This window comes from Hyla sarda, chromosome 6 (assembly GCF_029499605.1).
Source record: "Hyla sarda isolate aHylSar1 chromosome 6, aHylSar1.hap1, whole genome shotgun sequence".
Lineage (NCBI taxonomy): Eukaryota > Metazoa > Chordata > Amphibia > Anura > Hylidae > Hyla > Hyla sarda.
The window spans coordinates 185586229-185604679 of NC_079194.1; the positions used below are offsets into that span (position 1 = coordinate 185586229).

Sequence of the window (18451 nt, forward strand, 5' to 3'; positions counted from 1 at the left end):
GCCTTGATGGCACGACCGGATTCCAGCTGTGAATATTATGAGATAATTAGCATGGTGTATGGAGTAACAACTAGAGGGTGTGAGTGGCGAGGAGAGTAATAATTGTGGAGACTATGTCTATGCCGTTGCGCTGAAGAAGAGTCAGAACGGCACACGCGGAGGACCCCGCTGAAGACGTGTAAGACAAAAGGTGATCCTCTGCCTAGTTTAACATCATATTGCGCTGAATGAGTCAGGTACAACATGAGCGCCATCCCCCGACTTAAGCAGGGTCAGACCAGGAGCCGAGTGGCGAGTGTGTGAGGACGCACGTGGCTCTTAAAGCGTGTCGGTGGCAGCGTCCTGAGTAGTATTGGGTATCCACCCGTGGGTGTGTGACCGTATGGTACAGAAAAAATGAGTATGTCATAGGTGCATGTTCTTCCTTTTTTTTTTTTTTTTTTTATGCATATACCTCGAGCTGAAAGCTAAGAGGAAATCCCTTGAAGGGAAACTCGACACCAACCAACAAAACAATCTGAAACAAACATGGAATAATATTGAAAACTGCTTAACGGCTAAACCTGGCAGTTAAGTAATCGTGGGAGCATGGCAGAAAATAAGGCCACTAGAAGTGACCTGGAAACAGTGGGGTAATAAAGGGGCACAGTTTAAAATGTGAACCAGCAGCCCAAGCCCCCTCCTGCGCTGCAGCGGAAACTCAGGAGGCACAAGTCTGAAATGGCCCATGGGAGCAGTCCCCAGAGCCATATCAGACCGCAGATTGATCCCCCCCCCCCCCCCCCCCCCGGTCAGGACCACAGCTGGTGACGCTAGTGTCCTACTATGAGTAGGTGAGAGGACCCTCCAGAGAAGGCAGGCCGTGACCCCGACGCGGCCGTCAGCGCTGAATTGCGGCGCCGGGGAGTGACGTCAGTGGGACCCTAGGCCCCGCCTCCCCCGCCCAGGAACACGAGGCGCGCAGGAGCTAACGAGGAGGAGACGGATCCCCGAGCCCGGCTGAAGGGACGTCCCCCCCCCCTCTGGGCAGGACCAGGGCATCGACCAGTTAAAGGACTGCCCATGGTAGACAGCCCCGGGGTGGGAGGCACGCCGCAGGGGGCCGTCAGCTTACCTTCAAGGAACAGAAGGGAACGGGAACCGGACCACCACGACTCGAACTCCGGAGAGCGTGAGACCTAACATAGTAGACTGTAAACAGCTACTGCCAACGTTACACACGCCCCTACCTGTGGGAGAGGTGTGGTTTTATACCCCATGCCACTCCCACAAAGGCAGCCAATTAGGCTTTCAAAATATACACATGCACCATACATATGCACACATCATACATACACCCGCCACTGATACACCCCCCCTAATTATACATTACATATATATACAACCACCCTTCCCGCCGCCTGCATGCTCAGCCTCCTCACCTGAGCCGGTGTGAGGTGAAATCCCCAGCCCGTGCAGTGCAGTCTCCTCACACACGTCCTCTCCCCGCTCTGTATTTTCCCCCGTGAATACTTGAAACCTCCCCATGATAAATGAGGTCTTGTGTAGACAGAGCAGGGGGAAGGGAGAGGCTGTGTGTGGGGGAGGGAGGGGCTGTGTGCGTCCTCATTCTCCCCCTGTCTTCCTGTGTTATGCAGCGCTGCGCTCTCCATCCTCCAGGATGGGGGTGAGGGGGCGTGGCTTAATCATCTCCTGCAGATGTGTGACCTCGGGCTCTGCCCTCGCTCCTGAGATCACCTCACACCGGCTGGGGGGCTCTGAGCAGCGGCCCCCGGCTACTGAAATCAGCTGGGGGCCGCCACCGCCCCCTCCATACACTCTGAGCGCCGGTGTGAGATGCAGACTAAATCTATAAACAATTCATTTTCGGGCGATAGGATTTCCACATCCCTGCTGTTATTACTTCTGAGCATGTTCAGAAGAGGTGACATCAGCAGACTCCTGCAGTGCTGAGCAGACTACTCCCATTATGGAACAGACTTGTTTCCTTGATGGGAGTAGTAATTCCCTGGCTGCGGGAGTCTGCAGACAGCTGGGGAGGCTACATTAGTGTTTGTACTACTACCTTCATCATGGAACAGGGTCTGTTCCATATAGAAGTGCTGTGGGGTGCAGATAATGCTGTATGTCTGCGCCCCCCAGCGCTTCTATATACATATACCCCTGCAGCGTTATGAATGAAAAGTATTTCTATTAGCAGCGCATAGTGCCAGCAGACGGCTAGAATGCTTTTCATTCATAGCGCAGCGGTGACATGTGTATATAGTTGGCTGCTCTGCGAGGACACATTATACATGCACTGCAGTATTAGGTATTACTTATTTAGGTGACATAAGTGCTTGTAAGGAATATAGATTAATAATAAGTAACCATTGGGTGGGAGCAGTGATGGGTCCCATGGGGGAAAATGAGCCTGCGGAGAACGCTTTGAATCACTATTTCATCCCTTAGAACAGTGTTTCCCAACCAGCGTGCATCCAGATGTTGCAAAATATCCAGCATGACTGGACAGCCAAATGCTCTCTGGACATGCTGAGAGTTGTAGTATTGCAATACCTGGAGGTACATTGGTTTTTGAAACACTGCCTTATAAGGCGCAGCAATTACTGGGAGTTGCTCCCTCTCTATAGTAAAAATGGTGGCGGAGCACATGGTGGCAGTCTGTGGCAGACACAGAGCTGGTATATTGGTGCTGCCTGCACCTATACCAGACAATGATGGCCTGAAGTTGAACACTGAAGCCAGGGTTGATAAGGAGGTGGTCGTCTCCCTGTGTGCAGCACAACTTCTGCCATACAAGTCATGAAGTACAGTACTAGCCACTGAAGCCAGGATTCGTAGAGGCAACTGGTGTGATATGATCAGAGGAGCAGGTGTCAGTCAGCAGTGCTCGATGTTTTATATTTGTGGCACGCTTTGCTCCTCTTCAGAAGGGGCCAAACGGTAAGCGACATGTCATGACGTCACTGGGCCGGCGTCTTGTGGAATGCAGTGTTCCGCTGGTGTTAATTTGTGTTACAGCGGCCTCAGACTTGGGACTATGGATGGCAGACTGGGGGCTTTACCCACTAGACCCCCCTCCCCACAGTGATGCCACTGGCAAAGGCTATCCAGTTTTTTTTTCTCTCACATGGTTTGATAAATTTAGACCTGTACATACAGAAAAAGCTGCCAATCAGTGAGTAGAACCGCCCACTTGACTTCTTAGCCTAAAAACGAGGAGTTACATAAATAAATGACAAGTTATCTTGGAATATTCCCTACAAAACTTTTCAATCTGTTCAGCTTTAGCTGCTCTTTAAACATGATGTATGCGGAGAGGTCTGCATTTTCCAATGTGACAGGTTCCCTGTCATTGCCTGATAGCCTCTTGCCAACGCTGTTTTTACAGCGAAACATGTTGTGGGAGGCGTGAATCAATATTTTATTTATACTGTGCAGTGTTGTTAGTGGGGATCTGCAGACCCCCTGATATTTTCACATAGAGCGGTGTGACACCTCAGGGATTGGCTCAATCCACGGATATATACAGGGTTAGAGACACTTCTCAGTATTCACTTTTTAACTTAATTTGTTTGCAGGGTTTGTACATTTTATCTTTATACCTCATAAAATCCATATTTTAGGGACAGGAAATAAATAGGGGCTAGTAACTTCAGGCTTTAGCCCAGTATTTTTGGGTAAAGCTGTGTATTGTCCCCTTACCTATCCTTGTTAGGGTGTCTGTTGTAGGTTCCCTTTAACTCCTAGATGACACAAGGTATGTACATGTATTCCTGGTCACTGTCCAAGTGTATAAAGCGCACTCATGAACTGAGGGTACTTCATACCCAGTAAGTCGCGGCAGCCATCAGCTGCTGGGATTTGCCACAAACTCTGTACACTAGCAAAATCAATAATGCCAGACATAAGCAAAGAGTGGTAACCCGCCTCAGCTGCTGAATGCATGACCGGGCGTGTGATATGACGTCATGTCACCCAAACCTCAAAGCACAGGACACTAGGAACAGAGTTTCATGATCCCGGCAGGGGCACAGTAGTGAGGAAGAGAAGGATGTTTTGTTTTTGTTTTGTTTATTACTGTCCGCCTCCCGGAGCAGATTTTACATGGGGTTAATTCATGGAATACAAGTTTTAGTTAAATTCACTGCTCAAAAAAAATAAAGAGAACACTAAGATAACACATCCTAGATCTGAATGAATGAACTAATCGTATGAAATACTTTCGTCTTTACATAGTTGAATGTGCTGACAACAAAATCACACAAAAATTATCAATGGAAATCAAATTTATCAACCCATGGAGGTTATATATGGAGTCACACAAAATCAAAGTGGAAAACCACACTACAGGCTGATCCAACTTTGATGTAATGTCCTTAAAACAAGTCAAAATGAGGCTCAGTGTTATGATTCGGCTGGCTGGAGGTGGATCCTCTGTGTCAGAGAGGGATTAGCGTGGACCGTGCTGGTTGACCGGTTCTAAGTTGCTACTGGTATTCACCAGAGCCCGCCGCAAAGCGGGATGGTCTTGCAGCGGCGGTAGCAACCAGGTCGTATCCACCGGTAATGGCTCAACCTCTCTGACTGCTGAGACAGGCGCGGTAGAGAAGGACAAGGAGTTTTTTTTCTTAACGTTTATGCTGGTTGCTGTACACGATCAATATTAATTATCCTGTACAGAAATCAGTGTAAATTTGATATTGCCCCATGGGTAACTATCTGAACTATTAAAATAAAATGTTAATGATTTACTAATAGTTCAGACAGTTAGCCATACGGCAGTATCAGATATCTAAAAAAAAAAAATAAAAATGTTTTTACTTTTTTTTGTATAGCAATAGGAAAAGGGGGGAGCTAATTTTTATTGGTGGATCCGTTTATTAAATTTTTTTTTATAAATAGCACTCCTATACACATGTCTGTGTACAGATTCTGTAGTACTACAAACACTAGGATGCAAATGCTCTGCACATACTACCATGTGTATAGCGGTGTATATGTACTACATACACACTGCTTTACCCATGGGGGTATGTGCAGAGCATTGCACCCGTGTGTCTGCACTGCACACACTTTAAGTAGGGCCATTATATTACCCCCCTCTGATGCCCCCCCCCCCCCCGTGTCATGATACCCCCTCTCCTGTACCACATTATTACCAAACCTCCCCTTCTCTCTGATCCCCTGCTACCTGTACTCCGCCCCCATGTGCGCTCCGGCAGGCTCAGGGGCTCGGCGGTCATTGTTGCTACTGGACCGCATCCTCGGTCCGGACGGAGGTACGCCGATGAGTGATGTCATCGCACGCACCTACGCCGGGTCGCTGTCCCTGTTATATGTGAATTCCTCAGGCATTTGGCCATGTTTGCCCGAAGCAAGGCTACATGCCTGAAGAATTCACCTGCCCGGCACCTGTAACTTCATGTCACGGGCGTCGGGCGATACAATTTCCACAGTGACTCGCTGTCACTGAGGCTGCTGCAGGATTTTCGGGACTCATGCCTGACCGCAGCAGCCTCCTGGCTGCGGACAACAAATCTGGCGATTATTTGATAACTGGATTCGTTGTTGACAAATCCAGTTATCGAATTTAATCGATTTTATTGATTAATCGTTGCAGCTCTAATAGGAACTGAGAAGTGGTCGGTGGTCACTACCTGCAGAACCGCTCCTTTATTGGGGGTGTCTTGCTAATTGCCTAATTTCCTACTGTTGTCTGTTCCATTCGCACAACAGCATGTGAAATTGATTGTCAATCAGTGTTGTTTCCTGAGTGGACAGTGGGATTTCACAGAAGTGTCATTGACTTGGAGTTACTTTGTGTTGTTTAAGTGTTCCCTTTATTTTTTTTGGTCAGTGTAGTTTTACAGTTGTTTATTCTGGTAATGGAGAAACCGTTTATGAATGTGCACTGACAAATAATAGTGGGGGAGACCTGTGTAGAGGAAGAGTGGTGCAGTTGCCCATGGCAACCAATCAAGACACAATCTCCTTCTCTAAGTCCATTAAAGCCAGATTTAGCTTTTTTACCACATGGCTGGGTGATATTTTAGATTGTCCCCCTAAATCCTCTAGCAGCAGTGGGAGAAATAAACCTGTACAATTAAAGCACCTGTGTATTTATTTGTTGTTTTTAAAGGGGTACTCCGGCTCTGAGACATCTTATCCCCTATCCAAAGGTGCCAGCTCACAAACAGCTCCCATAGACTTGCATAGCGGGGGCGGGGGGTGACGTCACACGGGGGCGGAGTCTTGACGTCTTGATACTCCGGCCCCATGGTCGCCACCCGGCTGTATGTGAGCGAATACAAGATTGCGGGGGTCCCCAGCGGCGGGACCCCCCCCCCTTAGTGAGACATCTTAGGGCTGGAGTACCCCTTTAAGAAGAACTTTTTATCCATCCATTGTTCCCGGACCTCAAAAAGTAAAATAATAAACTTTAACTCCCCTTCCACCGTCCTGCCGGTGCACCGATATCGCTCTTCTGTCTTCTGGGCCTGGTCTTCTTCCACATCCTGGAGCCCGATGTGTCATAATGAGATCAGCTTATCGCCAGCCTCAGAGATGTTATACCTCGGCCGGTGATACACTGAGTGCATTGTGATATAAGGAGCCTGGGCTCAACTTCTCTCCCGAGGCCCATTACATGACACTGCGCTTAGCACATCACCAGCCGCTGATCGCAGTGTGACGGGTCGGGCTTAGAAGGAGGAGCAGCAAAAGATGAATTAAAGTAAATTTTACTTTTTGCAGCCCAGGCACAGTAAATGAATTAAAAAGTTTCAGCAGAGTTCTCCTTTAAGGTAAACATTATATACCCTTAACAATATTTAATGCCGCCAGTGGTGTACGGATTCAGGTTTCATTGTATGACTATTGTCGTTCTAGGTTTGTCAGCACTGTTGTGTCTGGTAGAGAAGCCTATTCGTACCTAAATGCTGAATACAAACCTCTGGTAACTTATTCTGATGTGACTGCTGTATATCTGTAGGATACAGTGGAGATCAAAAGTTTGGGCACCCCAGGTAAAACATTTTATTAATGTGCATAAAGAAGCCAAGGAAAGATGGAAAAATCTCCAAAAGGCATCAAATTACAGATTAGACATTCTTATAATATGTCAACAAAAGTTAGATTTTATTTCCATCATTTACACTTTCAAAATAACAAAAAAATCGTGACTGCAAAAGTTTGGGCACCCTGCAGAATTTATAGCATGCACTGCCCCCTTTGCAAAGCTCAGACCTGCCAGTGTCATGGATTGTTCTCAATCATCATCTGGGAAGACCAGGTGATGTCAAGCTCAAAGGTTTAAAATGCCCAGACTCATCTGACCTTGCCCCAACAATCAGCACCATGGATTCTTCTAAGCAGTTGTCTAGAAATCTGAAACTGAAAATAGTTAACGCTCACAAAGCTGGAGAAGTCTATAAGAAGATAGCAAAACGTTTTCAGATGTCAATATCCTCTGCTTGGAATGTAATTAAGAAATGGCAGTCATCAGGAACAGTGGAAGTTAAAGCAAGATCTGGAAGACCAAGAAAATATCAGACAGAACAGCTCGCAGGATTGTGAGAAAAACTATTCAAAACCCACGTTTGACTGCGCAATCCCTCCTGAAAGATCTGGCAGACACAGGAGTTGTGGTACACTATTCCACTATAAAGAGATACTTGTACAAATATTGGGGGATATTTATCATGCTTTGGGGTTGTATTGCAGCCAGTGGCACAGGGAACATCTTAGGAGTAGAAGGAAAAATGGATTCAATAAATCTCCTTCACAATCTCCTGACCTCAACATATTTGAAAATCTATAGATAGACCTCAAACAAGAATTGAAAGACTCTTGGCTGGCTGCAAAAAGCGTTTACAAGCTGTGATACTTGCCAAAGGGGTCAGTACAAGATATTAACTCTGCAGGGTGCCCAAACTTTTGCAGACGCCATTTTTTTTGTTTTCTGTTATTTTGAAAGTGTAAATGATGGAAATAAAATTTAACTTTTGTTGACCTACTATAAGATTGTCTAATCTGTAATTTGATGCCTTTTGGAGATATTTCCATCTTTCCTTGGCTTCTTTATGCACATTAATACAAATTTTTACCTAGGGTGCACCAACTTTTGATCCCCACTGTAAGCACAGTGCCTAGGGATGAATGTTGACTTCCCTAGAACACCCAATCTTACATATCTATAGGATCATCATGGTATTTTGGGATGTATGTTGTCTTCCCCAGATGACCTAATCTTATACAGTCATGGCCGTAAATGTTGGCACCCCTGAAATTTTAAGAAAATGAAGGATTTCTCACTGAAAAGGATTGCAGTAACACATGTTTTGCTATACACATGTTTATCCCCTTTGTGTGTATTGGAACTAAACCAAAAAAAGGGAGGAAAAAAAGCAAATTGGACATAATGTCACACCAAACTCCAAAAATGGTCTGGGCAAAATTATTGGCACCCTTAACTTAATATTTGGTTGCACACCCTTTGGGGGGGGAAAAAACTGAAATCAGTCATTCCTATAACCATCAATAAGCTTCTTACACCTCTCAGCCGGAATGTTGGACCACTCTTCCTTTGCAAACTGCTCCAGGTCTCTCTTATTGGAAGGGCGCCTTTTCCCAACAGCAATTTTAAGATCTCTCCACAGGTGCTCTGGACTCATTGCTGGCAATTTCAGAACTATCTAGTGTTTTGTTGGCATCCATTTCTGAGTGCTTTTGATGTTTGTTTGGGGTCATAGTCCTGCTGGAAGACCCAAGATCTCGGACACAAACCCAACTTTCTGACACTAGGCTGTACAGTGCGATCCAAAATCCGTTGGTAATCCTCAGATTTCATGATGTCCATACTTAGTGTGGCACACAGAGACACACAATGCAAAGAAGTGAACTTCTCTCCTTTTAATCTGCTTTCAGGTGTGATTTTTATATTGCCCACACCTGTTACTTGCCCCAGGTGAGCTTAAAGGAGCATCACATGCTTGAAACAATCTTCCATTTTTCCACAATTTTGAAAGGTTGCCAATAATTTTGTCCACCCCATTTTTGGAGTTTGGTGTGACATTATGTCCAATTAGATTTTTTTCCACCCTTTTTTTGGTTTAGTTCCAAGACACACAAAGGGACACAAAGGGCAAAACATGTGTTACTGCAATCCTTTTCTGTGAGAAATACTTCATTTTCTTGAAAAATGTCAGGGGTGCCAACATTTACGGCCATGACTGTATAACTGCCAGGATGAAAGGCCCTTTGAGCTGGTTATGTTGTCATATGGTCTTTCAGTGTTTAGAGTAATAGAAAGATAACACTCCCCATTCACCTTCACTTCTGATTTCCTCTTTTCTTGAAATGTGCATCTTCTGCTGGTATTTTAAATCAATGTGTTCGGTCATCTTCAGATGTTTGTGTCTACGCCTTATCTGTTGTGTACACTACTGTCAGTCCAGCGCCTTGTACTGGCAGCCATAGTTTAAGGGTTGTCTGTTGAAATTTTTATTTTCACTATTGCCCATTGGCCTTCCCGAAAGAAGCTTTAGCCCCTTCCTTGCTCACCCAGCTTCCTGAATCAAGGCGCTCTGTCTGTGGCCAGGCCTCCACGGTCTTCCCGCAGCTGTAGACGTGACGTCACATCGCTGCATGGCCAATCACTGACTGCAGTGGTGTCCTGTCTGTGATTGGCCCAGCTGCACTGTCAGTCACCTGAACTGTAGATGCTACTCTATGCAGGTCATGGATAATCTGTGTCACTGGACGCAAACAGGGTGCCCAAATACTGGGGGCAGTGAGGAAGGTGAGTTAAAGCTTTTATTGTTTTGTTGTAAAAAAATGTTTTACCGGTCAACCACTTTAAGCTAAATTATGGTCAGGAATCCTGCTGGCACATCTTGTAAACCACATCTTTTTCTACAGGCTTGCAGAGGGCAATTGTGGTCAAACTACACAAGAAGTTTGAAGGTTATCATCTGTAGTGTCACCCACACTAACCTGCTTCTATAGGGGAAGCGGTGCAGGTGGTATGGGCTGTCCATGCTTGTAGAAAGAGGAACTAATATTTATGTATGGTGTGTTGTCCAGGGCTGATGTGGGCATAACAGTACACCAAGGGGCTAGGGAACGCCGAAGTGCACCAAAGACTCTCAATTACATATTTAAATTCTAGGCCATAACTCAGGAACTGCACCACTGATCAGCTGATATGAGTATTTGTTGGCATGCTGGTGTCTGACCCAGGGCTGGTTCTTTTTCAGGTTTTGTGGCGAGTGCCTGCAGCCATGTCTTCAGGTCCCATCCCCGCTATGCCCTCTCTGTCGTATGCCATTTGACCCAAAGAAGGTGGAAAAGGCCTCCAATGTAGACAAACAGCTCTCTTCATATAAGGCTCCCTGCAGAGGCTGCAGTAAGAAGGTAAGTCATGGTGTCTTACATTAAGGACATATCAGCTGTCCTTGTATTCTCTCCTTGTATTATCCTTGTTCTGTTGTTCCTCCTGAACATTTATGAATAAATAGAGAACATGGCGTTGCTTTTTCCCCTTGTCATAAAGGGAATGTCCCTACAGTCTGGCAATGTAGTTGCTGATTGGACAATGTCAGAATATGTAGGGAGACCCGTCCATATGGCAGCACCCAGCTGGAATTTTTTTCAACAAATTTGAGAAATGCCAAGAACAGGATTCTGATCTAAGAAAAGATGCTGTAGAATAGTCATATATTGCAGAATACATGTATATACTAAACAAGACATACTGAATATTTTTTTTTGTCCTGTTTTGAAAAATGATGTCCGTTCAGGGAATGGGGAATTGTCTGTCCTGTGGTTCTGTGCAGTTTTTTGATTTGGCCCTGGGATTTGTGCCCGATCCCCCAGAGTTCAGGCAGTGGCATGCACATACTCTCGTATACACACAAAGCAAGACCTATCCACTCCTTCTAGAGCGAAGAGGTGGTCTGTAACCTAGACAATGAACTATCAACAAGGAAAGATGAAAAAAGCCCAAATCTAAAAGGATGCAAGTAAAGGAAATTATATCTATTTGCAAAAATGTCTTTTTGCAGTCACTAAGGCAAAACAGGATGTTTAAGATTGAAATACCCCTTTAGGATACGTTCACACGTGCATATTTTTGCTGCAGATTTTGCTGTCCATTGACTTCAAAGGGTAGCAAAATCTGCTGCAGGAAATGTGCATGTGTGAATGTACACTTAAACCCCCTGATTCTTGCCACCTTGGTTTTCCCTGCCTTTGCTGCAGCCAATCCCTGGCCTCAGCAGTCATATTTGTACCCCATTCCTAGTCTGGACATAGGTTCTCCTGCCTTTTTAAAGAAATGATCAGCTCTCTTATATGAGGCAATCATTTTGACCATTACAGAAAATCACACAAGAAATTAAGTTTGGTCCTTTATGTTTATTACTCAACCACCAATAAAGTAAGCATCTGCTGTTACCATGTGTTGTGGATTTTAAGGACTGTGTTGTCCTTTACAGGTGACCCTCGCAAAGATGCGATCCCACATTTCTTCATGTGCCAAAGTCCAAGAACAGATGGCCAACTGTCCGAAGTTTGTTCCTGTAGTCCCAACATCTCAACCTATTCCCAGGTAATCCACTGTCATTCATTGCTGCTCTAGGAATCCTTTAATTGTTTCCCGTTCTAATGAATGTTCATGTGCAGTGATGCAGAGGTTGTGACAGCACCGCCTCTATTTAAAGTACCACCAAATAGTCCTATGATCTTGTTAAAGGGCTTTACCTGTAAAGATACATGTTACAAAGATAACAATAGCCTTTCCAGATTTTCCTTTTACAGGGTAACATTAAGGCATAACCTGGAAAATGTATGGGAATATAGACAGGTTCAGTGTATACACCACAGACATCATGTAAATAGGTCCTATCATGCAGGATACTTCTGTAGAATAGAGGTAGACATTTCTGGAGACAAGTGATACAAGCAAAAAGATCTCATCAGATAATTTTCTCTCATGGGACACAAGTTATTGTCTGCCAGGGCTCATATACATCAACAGAATCAATCTGCAAACATCTCATTTCTATGGTCATCGCTAGGAAGTTATTTATTGTAATGGCAGAATATGTGACCTATTTTATCTCCACATCAGTGACTTAGCGCAGGCTTGCCTAGAGTCGTACTTAACAGCTGTCTTCTCTTGTGTGTTTTCACCGTTTCCTTTCTTCAAGTGGTAGAATGTCATTGTCATTTCTTTGCCAGTAATATTCCAAACCGTTCCACGTTTGTCTGTCCATATTGTGGAGCCCGAAACCTGGACCAGCAAGAACTTGTGAAACACTGCATGGAGAACCACAGAAGTGATCCCAACAAAGTGGTAAGTTTTGCCTTCCAGACTAGGAATGAGCCTTGCAGGGCAAAAACTATTAGGAGTAGTCACAGCAGGTGGACCCTTATGACTAGAAAATAACCTTAGCTTTAGCACTCATACACATGTCATTCCTTTAATTACTGTGGGGGCATTGGGGAATTTATCAACACTTTACAATCAAAGTCAGAATCAGACGTCCTTTACATCACTTCATATTTAAGTACATCATGGCATTTCTGCGAAATTTATGAAATGTAACTTTTTATTAAAGTCACTGTACATGCTTCACATACATCATATTCTTTCATAAGAACAGCAGAATATATGCATGAAATTATACATTTCCCACAATATTCTGCAAGCATAGAAATGTATTTATTGTTACTTTCTTTTGGAAGAGGGGGGCAACCATGAGACCTGATAGGATCAGTTTTTTAGATAGATAGGAAAATTACATTTGACCGTCTTAAAATGAAGTACTTTTGATTAAAATGTGCCAACTTTATTAAGAGGTGCATGATTCTTAATAAATTTGGTACAACCTGGTCTACACCTGTTAAGAGCAGGCATAGCTTTGCACCAATTTTGTGCCATTATCTGGATTCAAAAAATACATTTATTAGATTGTTGTTGGCCACACCCTTGAAAAGGGGAGAGAGAGAAGTCATAAGTTGCAGTGCAAATGTGGTGTGCACTATGGTTTGTTTGTCAAATAAATTATCACAAATGTGATCCTAAATACAGATTTTAAGTGTTTTTTTAAAAAGGAAGATAAAATCTCATGTGTGACTGTGAAATACAGCACTTTGCAAGACAAGATGCATGATTTACCATCCGTCAGTCCGTTCTTTTTTTCTCGGATGCATCATCTTTGATATAGTTTAAAGTGTACCATGTACAGCCATCAGCCCAATGATGTAACCACACCTTTAATCTAATGTATCAATGCAGCTATCCGTTCGCTAGGAAATGCTCATACATGTTCAGATTATATGACTTGATAATATGCAATTGGGTTTTACATTGATTGTGTAATATTAAAAAAATCCAGTATCTTCAGAAATAGGTGCAAATCTTAGAATAACGAATGATTAACCATAGAGTATGACATAGACAGGGTTAAAGGAAAACTGTCAGCAAGTTCACCCACACAAAATTATAGTGTGGGTGAACAGGAGTCTGTAACGTGCTCACTTAGTAGAGTTTTGTTTTGGCTGAGTTTGCGTCCTCTAAAGTGTCCGCCATCCATCCCGGTTTTGCGCGCAGCAGGCGGGTCCCCCACCAGCAATATTACTTTTTGTTCCGGAGGCAGGTGCCCAAAGCCTGCCCCCCTTGTTGCATATACATATTTTGCTTCTCCACATCCTAATGACATGGAGTTATCCGCCTCCCTAAGCGCTGCACACTGTCTCCCGAGCGCATGCGCAGTTCCGTGGCGCAGAGCGGTTCTGAGGACTGAGAGCTGGGTAAAAAAACAACAGTGCATGCGCTCGGAAGACAGAGCGCGGCGCTTAAGGGGATGGATTACTCCACGTCATTAGGACGTGGAGAAGCAAGCAAAGAATGAATATGCAACGGGGGGGCGAGCTTCGGGCGCCTGCCTCCGGGACACAAAGTAAGATTGCAGGCGGGGGACCCGCCTGCTGCACGCAAAACTGAGATGGATGGCGGACACTTTAGAGGACGCAAACTCGGCCAGAACAAAACTTAACTAAGTAAGTGAGCACGTTACCGACTCCTGTTCACCCAGACTATAACCCAATGTATTGCTGACAGTTTTCATTTAAAGGTTGCACGATCTTTGGCAAGAATGACAGCCTCTAAATGATTTTAGTAGCCATCTGTGAATTTCTTGCACCTGTCTGCCTGTCTTGCACTCTTTAGGCTATAAACCCTTTTGGGCTGTAAAATGGCCATTTCTATGGCTCACAAATATAGACTTGTCTTGAACTCAATGGTAAAAAGGCACTGGTTTATGACAGCCATAGCTTTAACTTGTGCTGTTTTCTGGCATTTAGGTTTGCCCTATATGTTCAGCAATGCCATGGGGAGATCCTAGCTACAAGAGTGCCAATTTTCTTCAGCACCTTCTTCACCGGCATAAATTCTCTTATGACACATTTGTGGTATGTATATTCACAAGCAGTGAAAATAAAGTTCTCATGTGGTCACTGCACATTTTACTTTTGTTACCAGAGTTTCACTGGCATCTGGAGCAAGTCCAAATAACTTTACAAAAAGATACTGTATCTTTCGGTGTTCAGCAGGTAAATAGAAAGAACAATACTTACCCTCCTCACTCACCATTGCTGCTGTTTTGGTGTCAGCCCCAGCTGCAAGCACTTTTATGTGTCAGCTCAGGGACCTTACTCAGCCACTGATCAGGAAGGTCCTTGTGACAACCTACCCAAGGAAGTGCTTTCAGCAAGGATCAACACCAAGATGGCTGCAGTGGGAGCACATAGAGGGTAAATATATTTTATTCCTGGTTCCCACAATGAAGGAAGCTGCTCTCTCTCTCTCTCTCTCTCTCTCTCTCTCTTTAAGCCTGCAGCCGGTGAGCCACAGGGACTAAATCCCAGGACAGGTGGGATGACGTGATATCATTGTGTCAGCCAGTTCGGGGGATTGCGTGTGTGTGGCTCTTAGGCTGCAGGCCTAAACTGCCTGCAGCCTGTGTGAGTGAATGGTGAAGAGGACCTTCCAGGACACTGGGCTACCAATCTAGTGTGTGTATCCCTGACACCCAGTGCTAATAATGCCCCTGCTGTGCAGTCAGTAACTCTATTGCAGAATCACTGCAATTTGCGGTAAATCACATATAGTTTTGCTGCATAGTGATTGGCTGTGCAGCATGGTACCACTGTGTGTGAACTCAGCCTTTAAAGGTTTATTTTATTTTTTTAAATTCATGCTCAGTCCACTGTATTTGCTTTTACTCTGATCTCGTGTGTTGTAGGATTACAGCATCGATGAAGAAGCAGCATTACAAGCAGCACTTGCTCTGTCGCTGTCAGAAAACTGAAGATTTCTGTTAGACGCAAGGTTTCCCTGCGTTGTCACCCACGATCGAGGCTTGTACATTCCTTCCAAAACTAGCTAATCACTTTTTCCTTTTCCCCATGCCTTTCTCTAGTAGTGTTTTTATTAGTAAGGTGGAATCTTTTAAGAATTGCCAAGTTAAATTTTTGGGCCGGATCTGTGTCTTGGTGCAATCAGCTAGGGAAGCAGGAATGAGGTGCCAACCACTACTGCTTCTCTAGTTTTATTTAGTTTTTTTGTTGGTTTTTTTTATACTTATTTTATTGTGGCACTTTCTAGAAGTAAAAAGAGTTTTTACAATGAATATTGAGTATATGGGAGATGGGATCAAAGGTAATAAGGACTCTGAGTATTCATCAGTAGATGAATAGAAAAGCAGATTGGATGGTGGTTAGGCCTCAGCATTTGACTGCTGGCATATAGGCTTTGCCTATGTTTCCATAGATCACTTAAATCTTTTACTATTTTTCCTTTGGACTCATGGTAGACAGAAGCCGTGATTTAGAGCTTTACACTATACAGTGTAAAAAATGGTACATATTTGTAGATTTACAAACTTAATATAGTTATTGATGTAAATCTGAACTCTATAATAAAGACAAGGAGAACAAATAGAGGCCAAAAACTCGGTGTGAAGACAAACCTAACCAGCACTTTATATTTCTTTATATTAAACATTTTTTGTATAGATCTAGAGGGAGAAGTTAAAGAAATGAACCGTATTCAACTTGTAGGAATGTAACAGCATAAGGTGAAAAGGGACCTTTGTGCTTTAAAAAGCATTAGATCATTTATATTCTGCATCATAGAACTGTTTAAAGTTTACATATATAGTTTAATGTATAAAATGTGATTTTCTATGTGGGTAAGTTAGGAGCATATGATGACATCGAATTTTCGGTAGCTTTTGTTTTGCAACCATTTTATTGCTCTGCTGCATCTGAAGTAAAGCAACTTTGCAACTTCTGTCACCTACTTTCACCAACCTACCAAATGTTACCAAGACGTTGGAGACCATGGAAAGAGAGTTTTGTGTAGGAGCTGTACATATAAAATGGTAGATTACAACTTCTTTACAGAATGATGTCTTCTTTCATATGCATTGGAACAATAAACATGGTTGCAGAGTTTATTCATCGTGTTCCACTACGGTGGAAGTGCTGTCTAAAGTGCTGGCACTAACAAATAGTCCAATTGGATAAAAATTGACCCCTGTATGAAGAACCTTTTCTAGAGAATTCGTAAAATGTGGCTGTTGAATCTTTCCAAATTTGTATATTGTTGAATATTGGCAGGGAATAAAACTAGCAAATTCTGTGAAGCTTCCACCTTGATGCAGCTGCTGTACCACTGTGTGGGTGAGTGTATCTGTACTTCGGTGAACCGGTAACCCTGGACTGTAAATCCAAAATCCGGGAGAGGTAACTATGTAATTTCTGATGTACAATGTACCTCTAGTGGGGGTTAAAGTGTAACTCCACCGATTACTAACATAAAACCTGTACAAGACTTAGGCTCGATCACACATGTACAAGACTTGATTCACACAGTGCAAAATAAAAGCTGTGCTGTGATTGGTTACTGTGGGCAACACAGTTTTTTTTTTTTTTTTTTTTTTTAGGTGTTTTTAAACAGTTTCATAAATTTGCCCGAATGTGATAACTTGACAGCCTCTTTTCCATAGACTTGAAAAGAACATACTATTAGATTAATAAAACTGCCACTTTTTATTTTACTCAGTGTGGATCCGGTTTTAAATATACGCATTTACAAGTTTAGAAGATGTCCCTAGCTGATGGAGATCCTCTTCACCCATTGTCTACATTATAGATTGTATAATTACGTGTGACACTAGATAGGAGTGGAGCTACCCTTATGTGTGGATACAGCAGCTGACACCTCTTTTCTCTGGGTGATCCTGGTGTGGGGTTCTTGAGTGGTGGAGTACTCTCTAGAACACTGCAGGAATCATTTTTCTCTCTGTTTCCACACACTGTTGGCGTTGTCCTTTTTTTGCAGAAGGAAAAAAAAGTCTATTGATGTGATGGGCTTTAGTCCTGGTGCTTTTAATCCAGTGGCCTAAACAAAAGCAGAAAAAGAAAAACAATGTGGCAGCTTTCTTTTAGATATAGCACCACCCTTGCCCATGGGCTTTGTCTGATATCGCAGCTTTGCCCTATTCTTTTCAATGCAGCAGTATCCGCTGCCTCTGGACAAGTGAGGCACTAATTCTGGAAGGCAGCAGCCATGCTTATCTGATCTCTGACCTATCAGAGTAAGAAGAAACCTAAAAAGGTTGTCATGTGCTGTGCTTTGGACCAATGCACTAATTCCTTACACATAGATCAGTCTTTGACACATCAGAGCATACACTGTCAATAAACACCAGCTAACAGTAATGCATCATGTAAAAAAGTAATAAACTTAGAATATCTATGTAAAAAAAAAGCCATTTCCAGTGAAGTCTTTGTAACTTTGTGCCCGGCTGCCAGAAAACTGATCAATCCAGATCCCAGTACTCCTAACATAGGTAAAGTCACTCCTGCAGTGCTTTAGAATGGGGTACCCAGAGAATGAGGGATAACACATTTTATACTGGCTTTTAATAAGATAAATAACCGGTTTTGGCATTTTTAATGCATTAGTGTGAAGCTTTGCTATTTTATAGTGTATAAAATGATGTCATATAAATTATGGAAATCACTTTACTCTTCATCTGCCTGTGTTTGGATTAGTAATAACAGTATTTTTATGGAACCTGAGACCTGACTATTATTATTAATTTTTTTTTTGTCAGCTTCGGGGGTAGGTAGGGTTGAGTATGGTATGGCATGAGCATAATGAGCCCTTTTATATTGTTTTTTATTTTATTTATGGTACTATGTATCATTTGTTTTTGTTGTTTAAAGCATTTCAAAATGTTGACATTAGCATCTTGATAATAAATGGCCATGTAATGTAAACTTATCCCTATCCTTCAGAGATCCAACTAGTTAAAATCCAACATTTTTCACCCCTTCTTCCGATACGTTATGTCAGTCTTGCTGTCCTTTCACA

The 18451-nt window shown here is 43.3% G+C and overlaps 1 protein-coding gene across 3 annotated transcripts in view; it reads left to right on the forward strand.

Moving 5' to 3' along the window:
* Positions 1-17915, forward strand: part of RNF166 (ring finger protein 166) — a 31459-nt gene extending 13544 nt beyond the window's left edge. For 2 of the 3 annotated variants that reach the window (XM_056526071.1, XM_056526069.1), the window contains exons 2-5: positions 10260-10416; positions 11499-11611; positions 12244-12358; positions 14371-17915. In XM_056526071.1, coding sequence (XP_056382046.1) covers positions 10324-10416; positions 11499-11611; positions 12244-12358; positions 14371-14733 — 684 coding nt within the window. In that variant the 5' untranslated portion in view covers positions 10260-10323 and the 3' untranslated portion in view covers positions 14734-17915. The remainder of the gene's footprint in view (positions 1-10259; positions 10417-11498; positions 11612-12243; positions 12359-14370) is intronic. The other variant, XM_056526070.1, reaches the window with a different exon arrangement.
* The last annotated feature ends 536 nt before the right edge of the window (positions 17916-18451 follow it).